The sequence below is a fragment of the Carcharhinus amblyrhynchos genome, chromosome 1 (genome assembly GCF_965287045.1).
Source record: "Carcharhinus amblyrhynchos chromosome 1, sCarAmb.v2.hapA, whole genome shotgun sequence".
NCBI lineage: Eukaryota > Metazoa > Chordata > Chondrichthyes > Carcharhiniformes > Carcharhinidae > Carcharhinus > Carcharhinus amblyrhynchos.
The window spans coordinates 108663624-108679560 of NC_137324.1; the positions used below are offsets into that span (position 1 = coordinate 108663624).

At 40.0% G+C, this 15937-nt stretch overlaps 1 protein-coding gene across 4 annotated transcripts in view; it reads left to right on the forward strand.

Moving 5' to 3' along the window:
• The window catches only part of LOC145344011 (coiled-coil domain-containing protein 158-like), a 134477-nt gene that overhangs the window by 58592 nt on the left and 59948 nt on the right, over positions 1–15937 (forward strand). For 3 of the 4 annotated variants that reach the window (XR_013886827.1, XM_080190675.1, XM_080190700.1), the window contains exons 9-10: positions 6863–6973; positions 14742–14856. Coding sequence is in view for 3 of the 4 variants with exons in the window: in XM_080190675.1 (XP_080046801.1) it covers positions 6863–6973; positions 14742–14856 (226 nt within the window). In the remaining variant the exon portion in view is untranslated. The remainder of the gene's footprint in view (positions 1–6862; positions 6974–14741; positions 14857–15937) is intronic. The other variant, XM_080190685.1, reaches the window with a different exon arrangement.

Here is a 15937-nt window from a genome sequence, read left to right on the forward strand (position 1 = left end):
ATGGAGAATGGGCAGGAAAATGGAGTTGAGATTGAGTTGACATCAGCCATGATCCTGTTGAATGGCAGAACAGGCTCAAGTGGTTAAAGTGTCTACTCCTGCTCCGAGTTCTTGCGTTGTGTTGAACTGGCTGCTCAAGTTAATATCTAATTGAGGCTTGCTTCAAAATTAAGTCCTGGAAATTCACACCCTCATTTTTCTCTATTCCTTTCACTTACACCACTTCTGTTTGAAGAATGAATACATTTTGAGGAATGTTTAAGATTTTATCTTTAATATGTTTTCCCTCATTCTTTGAATACCGGTCAGACCTCAGATTCAAAGGTCCTGCTGCACAATCAACTCTCAGTGCTTTTCTGATCTGATTTACTTTAGTTCTTATTCTTTATGTATGCATTAATTTAGTCTTATTCTTTATATATGCATTTATTTAGTCATCAACTATTTGATAAATTTAGTTTCTCTTCTGTTGATTCAATTTTTTTAGAGAAGTTGAATCTTAAATTAGGAGGCGGATCACTATGACTTCTGAATAGTTTAAAAAATGGCCATGTGTAAGGGGGTTCCCCTTTCCTTTTCCCAGTCAAGGCTGACTCATTATTTTTTATAAGGAGGCTGAACTGCATTTAAAGAAAACCATAACAAAGGTAGCAAATCTAAAGTGTTCATATTCTGATGTATGAATAAAATGGTCTGGTGCATCATTTGTATACGAATGATGTCTTGTATTTAGTATCATTCCTCTGTACTGAATTCAAGTCTATGTGTACTTCAGTATGTTCTTTGGATATGTTACTGTGAGAGGACCAAGTCCTTGGCATCCGTCATTGTTGCAGTGACTGTAAGCTGCTTGGAGTTCCAACAGGAAAAATACAACATTACCTTTTCCTCCAGTTTCCTCTTCTCCAATGAGGAAGCAGCTGTCCTTGCTCAAGAATTGCACCACAATGTTTTAGCTGTGATGAAATATTTATTGGCGTGGAGTGTGTATAGAGTGCTGTTCAGAACTCTTTATAAATTCACCAATTAAGAATTTTGATTTTACTTTTGCTGTTACATCCTCATAGAAATATAGAATGATACTGCACAGAAGAAGGTTGCTCAGCCCATTTGTACCTGTGATGATAGAGCTATCTAGTCAGTCCCACTCCTTTCTTTGTTTTTTCCACACAGATCTGTAATTCCTTTTGCTTCAAATGCATATCCAATTCCATTTTGAAGGTTACTATTGAATGGCTTCTGCTACCCTTTAAGGCAATGCATTCTAGATCACAACAACTTGTTACATAAAATGTTTTCTCTTGTTTGTTCTGGTTCTTTGACTAATCGTCTCGAATCAGTGTCCTCTGGTTATCAACCCTCCATCCATGAGAAATTGTTTATCCTTATGTACAGTATGAAAGCAGTTCATGACTGAGCACCTCAATCATTTATTTTTAACCTCAATTCTGAGAACAATACTGCAGCTTCTCCAGAGTTTCCACATGACTGAAGTTTCTCATTCCTGGTAACTTTCTAATACATCTCTCCTGCATCTTATCTTCTCTTAAGGCCTTCACATCCTTCCTAATGAGTGGTGCACATAATTGAACACAACACTCCTGCTGATGTGTTCTCTATAAAAACACAATAATAATCTATACTTCAGTGCAATGCTCAGTGAGTTGCATGGTGTCACAAACCCAGCTGATATCTGCAAGGGTGTCCCATGGTCCATGGTGGCGTATTGTTTTGTCTACAGGAATGGTGTAAGGAGCCACATGCGGTGGTACACAGCGAGAACAGTAACCAGCCCAGTCATAGTGTAACACTTACTAAAGACTATTTATTCCAATAAAAACACAGGTTTACACAAACAGGACAATAATGATCTAAGATGGTTGTATACAAGAAAACAAATAAACACACCCACGCAGTTTAAGTAGGAATTAACCTTTTGATCCAAAGTACATTTACCAGATCTGAACTCCTTCAGGACATCCATCTATCTGAACAACATCCAATTCAATGGACCTGTAGGTAAAGGCCAGCTTGTAGTTACCACACCGTATATGATTGAGTAATTATTATGGAGAATGTCTCTTCTTGGTTCCACAGAGGTATGGATTTTACCTACCTCCATGAAGGTTTTCTGCACCCTTGTTTCAGATCTGTCAGTTGGTACTGGTTTACATGTTACTAGATGGAATCTGCTCCCTGCTTCCATGAAGAGGTTGTCAATTATTATCATTGTTTCACTTTGAAGATTCTTTCTGTATATTTGGTTGTCTGTCCCTTTGGCTTCTGTCAAAATGTGTCTTCCCTCAATGCTGCAATCTATGTGTTGCAAGAAGCAGGATGGTGTATTTATTTTCGTCTGTCTACAACTTTTAATCTCGTTATTGGGATTCACATCTGATGAAATATACTTTGAAATGCTGGCAGTTTTGAACCTGCATGCACATTCATGACACATGGTCAGAGGTGGGTTTCTCTGGATAAAATGGTAAATTTTTCCCATTGTCCCAGTTAACATTCCTCTTTGAGTATCACTGATTAATTATCAGCCTGTTGGTTTTTGTGGTGTCTTAATGTATGTAAAATGTCTACCACATTTTCAGTCTTTGAGCTTCAAAGAAATTTTTAAATATGTAAGAGTTAGGGATGTTTCTGAGGAGTGATAAGGCAGTAGATAGAATGTTTTTCCTTCATTTTAGTATTGGATTCAATGCTATTTTGCTTATTTCTTGAGTACTTGACAAATGCAATCTACTGTGTACTAAAAAGGTTGAATGCACTGCAACATTCCGCCTCACTTAGGAGGCAGGTTTTTTAAATCCTACAGTGCCAGAGACACCTGCTGAAAACTTCCATACCTGGCTTTATAAATGGAAAGCACCATTTTGAAAATATCACTGTTTGGCTGCAGTACTTGTTACACTTTAGGAGGTGCTGTGGTTGGTATTAACAATTGAAACTCCTTCATGTTCCCTTACTAATAGAGTATTTGCTTTGAGGGTCTTAAACTCCAAAACTGGATTGTCAGAATCGTAGTCTGAGGTTGCGATAATTTGCAGTAAGTCCTCACTTAAAGTTGTGTTTGAACTCCTGAAAATCACAACTTTAAATGAAGCAAGTGAATTTTGAGTTTCCATAGGAATCAATGCTACAGCCAATGTTAGGTTACTTTGGACATTTCTTACCTGGAAATGTACAAGTTGAAATACTGTACAATACATGTGCAGCATTGTGTATTTCTATCTGAAAGAACTTGAAAAACAAAATAAGCTGCTAACTATAAAAGAAATATTGTATAAACCGAAAGGAAGATTTTGTAGGGCTATGGGGAAAGAACAAGGGATTGGGACTAGTTGGATAGCTACTGTATTTCAAAACATCGGGCATGATTGGCTGAATGTCTTCCTTCGGTGTTGCATAAGTTGACTGTTCTCTGATTAGAAACCTTGTCCTCTGATCTTTTCTCTGAATAGAAAATCGTTACCAAATTTTCCTCTGTACGATTCAGAAATCTTGTCACCTCAGTGCTTTATTCTGCAATTCTTCCACTCATGCAGCTAAATGTATTTTAAAAAATATCTTTTGGTAACCTCTCAACTTTGAAATACCGCATCACATTTTCATGTCTCCTTTTATCTCAGCACATTGCGTTTAGTTGGCCCAGTGATTTTCTTCCCAAGCATTCCTTACCCTTTGAAGGACACATTTAATCCCTTTGTCATAGGTGGCTACTCAAGCCCTCCAGTCACCTTCAGATCGGTTTACGATATCCTCTGCCTGAATTTCCATACATTCATGGCAATAGGATTTCTTCTCATTTACGATAAACTGATCTGTGATGATGATGTGCAAATCTGACACCAATGCACAATTCTGAAGCTGATGTTAGAAATGATGAAAACATGAAAATGGCGATGCAAAATGGAAAACAGACCCTGAAGAATAAACTTTAAACCAAAATGGTATTGAGGGGATCACTTAAATTGAGGACTTCCTGTAGTGCAGTAATCAACTAAGTGATCACAGTACGATCCAACAATTTCTCCGCCAACTTAAGATTAAAAATTCTCTCCTTGGTGAATAGAGGAAAAGGAGGGATGAGGATTGGTTCCTAAATTTCTGCCTTGACTCCTATTGAGAAAGAAACCTTAGTGCCACCCCCAACCACTCAAAAAAGCATGAAAATCCAAATCTTGCATAGATGTCATGAATGATCAATTTATATTATCTATGATCAAAAGTTTTTTTTGTTATGTATTAGTCACAAGTAAGGCTTACATTAACACTGCAATGAAGTTATTGTGAAATTCCCCTCATCACCACACTCCGGTGTCTGTTCAGGTCAACGCACCTAACCAGCACATCTTTCAGAATGTGGGAAGAAACTGGAGCACCCGGAGGAAACGCACGTAGACAGGGGGAGAATGTGCAAACTCCACACAGACAGTGATCCAAGCTGTGAATCGAACCCAGGTCCCTTGTCATTCTGTAGCAGCAGTGCTAACCGCTGTGCTACCATGCCACCCCCATATAAATGTAAAAGTAAAGTTGTTCCTTGTTCTCAATTGATGTTCTTTTTTTAAACTAGCACTAAATATAAAAAAGGATAGTAAGAATTTTTATAAATATATAAAGAGGAGGAGGCTGGCTAGGGTGAATGTTGGACCCTTAGAGGATGAGAGGGGAGATTTAGTGGTGGGGGATGAGGAAATGGCTGAGACCTTAAATAAGTTTTTTGTCTCGGTCTTCATGGAGGAGGACACGAATAGTTTGCCAGGTATTAAAGATAGAAGGATAGTAGGAGTTGAGGGCCTGAATGCGATCACTGTCACTAGAGAGGTAGTGCTTGATCGACTAGCAGGACTGATGGTGGACAAGTCCCCAGGACCGGATGGAATGCATCCCAGGGTTCTGAAGGAAATGGCAGAGGTGATAGTAGATGCCTTAGTGATTATTTTCCAAACCTCGCTGGATTCCGGGGAAGTGCCGGAAGATTGGAAAACGGCTAATGTTATGCCGCTGTTTAAAAAGGGTAGCAGACAAAAGGTAGGGAATTATAGGCCGGTTAGTTTAATGTCTGTTGTAGGAAAAATACTTGAATCCGTCATCAAACAAGAAATAGCGAGGCACCTTGAGAAGAATTGTTTGATAGAGCAGACACAGCACGGATTCGTTAAGGGGAAGTCGTGTCTGACAAATTTATTGGAATTCTATGAGGATGTGACTAGTGCGGTAGACAGAGGGGAACTGGTGGATGTGGTGTTTCTCGATTTTCAGAAGGCATTTGATAAGGCGCCGCACAAGAGGTTGCTTCAGAACATTAGGGGGCATGGAGTTGGTGGGAAGGTGTTAGCGTGGATAGAGGATTGGTTGTCTAATAGGAGGCAGAGAGTTGGTATCAATGGGTGCTATTCTGATTGGCGATTGGTGACTAGTGTAGTGCCCCAGGAATCAGTGCTGGGGCCTCAACTATTTACCATTTATATAGATGATCTGGAGGAGGGGGCTGAGTGTAGGGTGTCGAAATTTGCTGATGACACAAAGATAAGTGAAAAAGCAAATTGTGCAGAGGGTGTGGAAAGTCTGCAGAGGGATCTAGATAGGCTGAGCGAGTGGGCGAGGACGTGGCAGATGGAGTACAATGTTAGCAAGTATGAGGTTATCCACTTTGGCAGGAATAATAATAGTAGGAGGGATTACTATTTAAAGGGCGAAAAGCTGCAGCATGCTACGGTGCAGAGGGACCTGGGGGTCCTTGTGCATGAGTCGCAAAAACCCAGCCTGCAGGTGCAGCAGGTGATCAGGAAGGCGAATGGGATGCTGGCCTTTATAGCGAGGGGGATAGAATATAAAAGCAGGGAGGTCTTGCTGCAACTGTACAGGGCTCTGGTGAAGCCACAGCTGGAGTACTGTGTGCAGTTTTGGTCGCCGCACTTGCGCAAGGATATATTGGCCTTGGAGGGAGTGCAGAGGAGGTTCACTGGGCTGATACTGGAGATGAGGGGGTTGGACTATGAAGAGAGGCTGAATAGACAGGGTTTGTACTCGTTGGAGTTTAGAAGGATGAGGGGGGATCTCATAGAGACATATAAGTTAATGAAGGGGATGGATAGGGTAGAGGTTGAGAGGTTCTTCCCGCTCAGAAAGGACAGCGGGACTAGAGGGCACAGCCTCAAGATAAGGGGGGTGCAGTTTAGAACGGAGTTGAGGAGGAACTTCTTCACTCGAAGGGTGGTGAATCTCTGGAATTCTCTGCCTGTTGATGTGGTGGAGGCTACCTCGCTAAATATATTTAAGACACGGGTAGATAGGTTTTTGGTAGGCAAGGGAATTAAGGGTTATGGGGAGAAAGCGGGAAAGTGGAACTGAGCCACTTCAGATCAGCCGTGATCTTGTTGAATGGCGGGGCAGGCTCGAAGGGCTAGATGGCCTACTCCTGCTCCTATTTCTTATGTTCTTATGTTCTTAAAGAGCAGCAATATTGAGATCCACTCAAAGAATCTTTGGACAGTACTTTGTAAATATATTTGGGGCGATTCTCCCATCCCGCTGCTCTAATTTTTTTAGTGCAGTGGGCCAGGAGATTTAAGCTGCACCCGGTGCGCGGATTCCATGCTGGACGTCCCATCCTGATAACATCTTTCAATGACAGATTTCTGGTGGCATCAGCTCTGCATTGGAAATAGATGCGGAGCTGCATTATACATGCAAACGAGCATGTAAATCTGATTTAAATATAATTAATTGACCCGGGACTGAAACCTCCTGGCCCACTAGCCTCTTCCCCACTTTTTCGTTGTATCTTTTAAAACAAAGTACCATCATGTGGAGAATTCTAGGGTAACTACCCATCCTTCCTTCATAGAATACAGCAGCTGAATCATGAACATGAACGAGAATTGTCAGCATTAACTGGAAAAGTAAACCGTTCTCGCAGCTTTGCCACAAATTTCCAGAATCAGGTGGAGGCTATACAGTAAGTGTAGACTTTTTCCATCATGCATTATTGTCATTGTTTAGATGACTCTTTGAAGAGTTGAAAAACCATACAAGTCCCTTGATGCTTGTTACTTGGGATAAATTTAGAACTTGGTTATCGGGCATCAAATTTCAGATACATGTGCTAACAAGGAGGCGAAATTTAATCGACCAGCTTTTCACAAAACGTGTTAAATGAAGCCCGTCCTGTCAGTTACAGATCATTAATACATTTTAAGCAAGTGAAAGAGCGAGAGTTTAGAAAGAACGAAGGGTCATGAATGAAGCCAATCTGTCATGCAAACCAGCCTCCCATCCATTGACTCCGTCTACACATCCGCTGCCTTAAAAATGCAGCCAGCATAATCAAGGACCTCACACATTCTGGACATTCTCTCTTTTACCACCTTCCGTTGGGAAAAATATACAGAAATCCGAGGTCACATACCAACCAACTCAAGAACAGTTTCTTCCATGCTGCCGTCAGACTTTTGAATGGACCTTCCTCATATTAATTTGATCTTTCTCTACTTCCTAGCTGTGACTGTAACATTCCATTCTGCACCCTCGCATTTCCTTCTCTATGAATGGTATGCTTTGTATAACGCACGAGAAGCAATACTTTTCACTTTGTACTAATACATGTGACAAAAATAAATCAAATCAAATAATTTCAGTGCAGAAATGGCACTTAGGAGGAAATGTGATTTTACTCGGCATTCCCAATCCCACACCACTTCCATCTGGCATTTTTGTGGGTTGGGAATGTTGGTGTGCAAAACACTCACCCAACCTGACAAGGCTGAAATAGAGGGCAAAGATCTCATTACCTATTGCATAGTATTTTCATCAGCCAGTATGAGGATTTGTAAGCCCAGTAAAACACAGCAGGTTTGATGGTTTTTGAAAAAATGGAGAGCCTGTTGGGTCTGGAATATTCTGAGACACAAGTGTGAAATGTTTTTGCACCTCCAGATGTCATTATTAGGCAATGTTCTATAATGTAGATTTATTTTTAATGCAGTGATTCATCATCAGGATCTGAACTTTAAAGGTAAGTAGACCCTTACATTGACCAGCCTTGTGTATTTGTTCACATGCATTACAGTGCTTTTGCAATGGAAAAAGACACCATAATGCGATGAAAAATATTTTAAAATATCCCATCAGCCTGTACAGTCATCTTTTCTACTGTGAGTTAAATGGCTGTTGCTGTTTCAAAGAAAAGACTGTTTTTAGACTTAAGCTGATTGATGTGTGTAATTTGAAATTAAAATGAGCACTTTTTTTCAGATTTGTTGGCACAAACTAATAGGATTACAAATATCAGGTTTTTGACACACAGCCGAATGTAATTTTTTTTCTCATTATTAATGATATGGAGACTTTTAATAGGTGGTGAGAGGTTAATTTCTTCCCCAAGGAATGTAAAATATTTCCCATTGATATGTGACTAAGGTCGGGGGTGGGGGGCCTGGATAAGATGTTTTGTTGGATAGTTGGTGCAGATTTGATGGGCCGAATGGTGTCCTTCTGCACTGTAGAGATTCTGTGATGTTACATCGGCTTTCCATAGCCAAATAGCTACACCATGAGACTATTCTCGGGAGGCACACATCTTAACAGATTATACATATTTATTGAACTATGATAAAGCACTGAAGAAGCACGGCTGTCCTTAAACTTCAAACATGATATCAAAATTTGGAGAAAAAATTGATCCTTCAACCTTGGAAATGTTGCAAAGAAGACAGTGAGAACCCAGGCACATACAAACATTCAAACCTGCAAAGTGCTGCTGAAACAGACAAATACATACCAAAGGCTGCAAAAAAAGTATTGAGTGAGTAAGTAACATGGCTGGAGTAAATTTTTCTCTCCTTTCTCCTGAAGAAATGAAAGGAGATATGTGGCAAAATTGACAGTTTTTCTGCTTGCAATAACAAAACCATGAGATTGCAATCAATTTAATTAACAGTCCGGAACCAGTAAGAGTAACTACATGCCTCACATTTCTGGGGTGGGACTGCTTCAAATTGTGTACCATCCTAAATGTAATCAATGAGCAAAGAAAATAGATGGCAGCCATGTTGAACATCTTGAATGAATGCTTTAAACCTCGAGTGAATGTTATGTATGAATGCTATATTCTTCAATAGAGATAAGTAAAATGAAAACCATAGATGAGTATGTGATTGCAGTCATACAACTTGCAGAATCATGTGAATTTGGACAGCTAAAAAATAACTACATGTGTAGGACCTCTCAATGAGAGCAAGTCCACTGAAAGATGAGAAACTGATGCTAAAGAAACTGATAGACGTTCAAAATGCAGAAGTTTTTAAATGTCAGTTGGAGCACCTATATGACAGAACAGACCAGGAGATGCATTATGCTGAGAGCCATTCCAGGCGTAAAGAGCAGAGCCATCGCAGAGAAAGGTTGCAAATATTGCAGAAGATGTTATACAAAAGAGAAGGCAAATTACCCTGTGTGAAGAAAGCAGTGTTTTAGCTGCCAAGATAGTCCAGGGTCACTGGTCTTCTCCATCTCAAACTTCAAAGGCATCCCCAGCCATTTTCGGGTAAGTTCCGACTTCTGAATGCCATGATGTTTGTGACGTGTTCTGGAGTGGCATATTTTCCTGCTGGTGTAATGACAAATCATGTGTTGGGGGAAGATTCCTGTCGAGCCTTTGTTTGCATTCATTGGTGGGATGCAAATTGGCCTTCAGTGAGATTCCCGATCTGCTGTGGCAGGCACCATCAGAAAAGTCTGCTGTAAGTGCATGAAACCGATTTTTAGGCATGCCACCAAATTCTTCTTCCACCACACACACACCCGCCCCCCCGCATGTGAAATGCATGTGCAGAGACTGATTGGGAGAGCAAAAATTGTGAATGCACTTTCCCAGTTTGATCTGCAACTCTGACCGCTTTACATTGATTTTCTGAATGAGATCATTTATGTAAATTAGAACAGTAGTTGTCTCAACATCCAGGCCAGATAGTACATAAAACTTAAAACCCATCTAATGAGCAGTTCAATTGCTTTTATATCCATTTCCCAGGCTTAACCTTTTGATTTTGATTTGGTTTGATTTATTATTGTCACATGTATTAACATACAATGAAAAGAATTGCATCTTGCACGTTATACAGACAAAGCATACTGTTCATAGAGAAGGAAACGATAAAGTTCAGAATGTAGTGTTACAGTTATAGCTCGGATGTAGAGAAAGATCAACTTAATGCAAGGTAGGTCCATTGAAAAGTCTGATAGCAGCAGGGAAAAAGCTGTTCTTGAATCGGTTGGTATATGACCTCAGACTTTTGTATCTTTTTCTCAATGGAAAAAGGTGGAAGTGAGTATGCCAGGGGTGCGTGGGGTCCTTGATTATGGCTGCTTTGCCGAAGCTGTGGGAAGTGTAGACAGAATCAGTGGATGGGAGGCTGGTTTGCATGATAGACTGGGCTACGTTCACAACGTTTTGTAGTTTCTTGCACTCTTGGGCAGAGCCGTAGCCTTACCAAACTGTGATACAACCAGAAAGAATGCTTTCTATGGTGCATCTGTTAAAGTTGGTGAAAGTTATAGCTGACATGCCAAATTTCCTTAGCCTTCTGAGAAAATAGAAGCATTGGTGGGCTTTCTTAATGAATAATCTTTTGTGTGGAAAATCCCTCTAAAGCCAAATTACATCACGCCCATAAAGTTTCCTGCAATCCAGTTAAATAGTCATTAAAGGGGTTGAGGGGTTAGTCAATCAGTTTCATAACCTTAGAATTCATGCTGACTGTTTTGCAGTTTATTATTTCAGAGGTGATTTTTAAGCTTATTCCTAATAGTTGAATCCAATATTTTATGTGGAATGGAAGTAAAACTAATTAAATTTGTAGCTTTCTGTGTTTGCTTTCTGATCGCTTTTGAATATGTGTATCATATTAGCTTGTTTACAATTGACTGGAAGCTCCCCAGTGTCCATTGGTGCCTAGTGAATATGATTGTTAATGTCTCAGAAATCTGCTTCCTACACTCAGCACTCTAGGATAAAAACTGTCTATTGCTGAGACTTTATTTGTTTTGAATATAAATAGCTTGCTTTAGACGCTCCACCTCGTATATACTGAAATCTGTCATTTTCCTTAAGAACATAAGAAATAAGAGCAGGAGTAGAACATTTGGCCTCTCGAGCCCGCTCCGCTGTTCAGTAAGATCACGCCTGATTTGATTGATGAGTTAAGTCCGCTTTTCTTTTGATCCCTTATAAATGTGATTCTACCGTAGATCAAAAATCTAATTCAGCCTTGAATATCTTCAAAGACCAAACCTTCACTGCTCTCTGGCGTAAAAGATTCCAAAGACTAATGACCGTCTGAGGGAGAAAATTCTTCCTTATCAGTCTCCATTCAGAGACTCCATATTTTGAAATCATATTCGGAAAACATTGGGAGGAATTTAATGACCTGCCCCTCCTGGTTAAGTTTTGAGGCAAGGGGACCATGTAATTGTGGGGTGCAGAACCTGCCACCTTCCTGTTTTCTTCCAATTAATTCTGGAGTGGGAAGGTTTGCAGATAATCTTTCCACCTGGATGCTGGTTGAGGCCATTAAATGAGAAATCCATAATACCCGATCAATGGTAGGTGGGGAGAAGTGAAGCTCTAGGAGTAGAGTTTCCCCCACATTGGCGATGTTTGTAATTAAATGTTTCCATTGGAGCTGGGAGTTCAGGTAGATGGGTTCCCATTTTCAATTAGGAGCTGAGGTATCGGACATCCAGGGATACAAATCCAGGTGGGCACAAATGCCACCAGCTTTGGTGGCAGATGTTGGGCTGTCCACTCTCCTCATTAAATTCCATTCATCCTCTTAGCATCTTGTCTGTCAAACTAGCTAAGAATTGTCTCCGTTTCAATAAGATCGCTTCTCATTCTTCTAACCTACAGTGAGTTCAGGCCAATCTGTTCAATATTTTCTCATAAAACAAACTCTTCATCCCAGGTTAATTGCCTCCAATGCAAGTTTTTCCCTCCTTACGAAAGGAGACTCGGGACTGGATTTAACTTTTCTGACAGGTGGAAGGAGGCGAAGTGGGAACTTATGGTCTACTGCTCCCGCCCCCACTACCTCAGCATGACAAACCAAGCCAGATGGCCAGTTTACAACCACCTGGCAGGAGGATGAGCCATTTGCATTGGGAAGGGGCTCCATGCCCAATTGGGCATCTAGGCTAGGATGTCAGGTGGGATAGGGGTATCGCTGTGAATTGGAAGCCAGTCATAGCTACCAGTTCAAAAACTCTCATTTGTCACGGCAGCCTAAACCAGTGAGTAAATACATTCTAATAACATCCAAAGTCTGCCACCTTTTCCAGCACATTTTGTTGCTACATGCAACTATGATCCCATTTACAGATTCTTTTATCCATCTTTGAGCCACTTCATCATACTTGGTGTAGATCACTTCAAAATGGCTTCTGGTCGGACTACTAAACATAGAGTCAGCATGAAAAATTGCAGTTAAGTCATTTACAAGCTCAGTCAGTAGTTAATTGTTATTTCAAAATGCTAGATAGGCTTCCAAGTTTGATGCTCACTTGCCTTCCATAATATCAAAGGCTGGCATAATAACACAACATTGCCAATGTCATTATATTCTATGTAAGAGGGGAAGGAAGGGGCAGGGTAGAAGAGGAGATGGCTATAGAATCTAACCCCAAAACCTTGCACAGTATTCTTTAATTTGATCTCATCGTAGAATCATATAATCCCTACAATGCAGAAGGAGGCCATTTGGCCATTCAAGTTTGCACTGATTCTCAGACAAAGCACCTTACCCAGGCCCTATCTTTGTAATTCCCCCACATTTTTCCCCACTAATTCCTGTAACTTAATATACCTTGAGAATTAAGGGACAATTTAGCATGGCCAGTTCATCTAACTTGTACATCTTTGGACTGTGGAAAGAAACCAGAGCACCTGGAGGAAACCCACGTAGACATGGAGAGAACGTGGAAACTCCACATGGACAATCATCCAAGGCTGGAATTGAACCCAGGCCCCTAGTGCTGTGAGGTAGCAGTGCTAACCACTGTGCCACCGTGCTACCCAGTTGCAGCAAGACCTCCTAGTTTTATATCCCATCCCCCTTGCAATAAAGACCAACAGTCCATTTACCTTTCTAATTATTTACTATACTTTCATGCTAACTTTTTGTGTTTCTTGTAGTAAGACTGCCAGGTTCCTCTGTACCTTAGCATTCTGCAGTCTCTCTCCATTTAAATCATATTCAGCTTTCTATTCTTCCCTCCAAAGTGGACAACCTCACATTTTCTCACATTATGCTCAGTTTACCAATGTTTTGTCATTCATGTGTCTTAACCTTTTGCATATATCCTTTTGCATACTCTGTTTCCTCCTCACAACTTGCTTTTCTACCTATCCTCATATTGTCAGAAAATCTGGCTGCAGTATACTTGGCCTCTTCATTCAAGTCATTAATTGTAGGTATAACTAGTAACAACCCACTGGTTATGATTTGCTAACCAGAAAATTTCCTATTTGTTTTAATTCTGGTTCCTGTTGGCTAGCCAATCCTTTATCCGTGGAAACACATCATCACCAACACTATGAGATCTTATCCCTTGTAGTAACCTTTTATGCTGCAACTTATTGAATACCTTCTGCAATCCAAATACAGTACATCCACTCATTCCCCTTTATCTTGTTGCATCTTGTATTTGCTACATCTATAAAGAACTCTAATGAATATATCAAGCACAATTGTCAAGCACCATGTTGACTGTGCCTGACTATTTTAGGATATTTTAAATGTCTGTTGGCTACTTAACCATGAATTCCAAGATTATCGCCATGACAGATGTGAAGGTAACTGGCCTGCTTTCTGTCTCCCTTCTTTCTTGAATAGAACTGTCACACTTAAGGCTTTCCAATCGGCTTGTACCTTTCCAAAATCCGGGGAATCAATGCATCTACTATCTCTTGCAGCCACTTCTTTTAAGCACTTAGAATGCAGACCATCAGGGGACTTGTTAACCTTTAGTTCCATTAATTTGTTCAATACTTTTTTCCCTCATGATAGGGAATGATTAAAGTTCCTCCCTTGCTTTTACTTGACACATCTTTTTGGAATGGCATGTTACTCATGTCTTCTCATGTTATCGTTCAGATTTTTCTTTTACAATTTTAACATTTTCTGTTACAACCCCTTTTGCAGCAGTCATGGTTTTTATCTCTTTAACTGACCTTTTACTGATCTGGTACCTAAATTATCTTTTACTATTGTTTTTAGCCTCAGCGGCTATGCCTTTCTCCAGGTTTCTCTTTGCTCCACTGATTATAATTCCAACAGTGCTCTGTGTTTTCTCATTGTCATCCCAGTGAACAGTTTCCCTTCTCTCTGTGAAATGTTTGCATCCTTATTTTTCCTCTTTGTTTCTGTTTGAATGTGGTTGTTAATCCATTTAGGATCATGCTTATTTAGTTGAGCTTTGTTGGTTTTGTACATGTTTCTAATTGGAGTATTTGATATTCTTTTAATATAGAGGAATATGTTGCAGGTATCCAATATTTCAAGGTTTTAAATATTAAAATATTAAATTCTCCCATCTTATATGTTTTATTTGTGTTGTTGTTTGTAATTTAATCGTATTCATGGTTATTGGAGCATAAATTTAAATTCTCAACTTTTTTTTCTGCTGTTATGTATAGAAAAGTATTAAGTCAGTATTTTTCTTGCTTCCAGAGAGCAGGCAAGGAATCAGAGCACAATGTACTCACGACAGCTTACAGAACTGGAGTCCACAGTCTGTCATCTGCGAACTGAACTACGGGAAGCAAAAAGGATGTATGAGGACAAGGTCTGGTCTGCAACTATAATTACACAATAATTTATTTCAGTTGTTTGATGTCAGCAGCATTCCCTTTGCTTGCCACCTTGTTAAAAATATGAGAGCTGCACCTTGCAAAAGAGTTGGTTGAACAATTCATATAATTTTTCATTCTGGTAGCAACATCTGCAAATGTCACACTCCCTGCTAACCAAATATACTGGGAAAGGATTAGCGCCACTGGCTGCCTAGGTAATCCACAAGTCCACCATAACCATACTAATTTTCTGGGTTTATCACATAATGCATTATAAACAATATAATGTGTGTACTTTAAATATAGTGCATCATAACAGAAACTATACAACAGTTGCCAACAAAGCAAATTAAAATGAACTTTAGCTGTGGCACAACAACATGAGATTTTATTGCCTGTATACAAATAGGGAGGTCAGGGTGTGTTGCAGCACGGGTTAACACTGTTGCTTCACAGCACCTGGGACCCAGGATCAATGCCCAGCTTGGGTCACTGTGTGGAGTCTGCACATTTGCCCCATGTCTGCGTGGGTTTCTGCCGGGTGCTCTGGTTTCCTCCCACATTCTGAAAGATGTGCTGGTTAGCTGCATTGACCCGAACAGACATTGGACTGTGGCGACTAGGGGAATTTCATAGTAACTTCATTGCAGTGTTAATGTAAGCCTACTTGTGACTAATAAATAAACTTTACTTTTACTTTAGCATTTCCCATGGAAATTGCAGTGTTAAAATCAATACCTACATGTGTCCATGTTGCCAGTAATATACCACCAAATGGCATTATAATGAGAATTCTCCAGTAGCATTAATGCCAGCAACAATCCATCACAAGTCTCGATCTGTAATCAGATTGCAATCTCAGTGAGATTTTGTGAGTGCTGTCTTCTTAGACTGTCCATAATATTTTGGCTTTGTGCAAAGAGTTTCTAAACAGTGTGGGTAGTTCATGTGGTAGATAATGTGACTCTTAATTCAAAGGTCATGATCTTGAATTCCACATTGGAAAACTGTTTTTCTCCTTAAATGTCAAAATAAAACAAAATACTGTTTTATTGATTTTTATCAAAAAGTTAA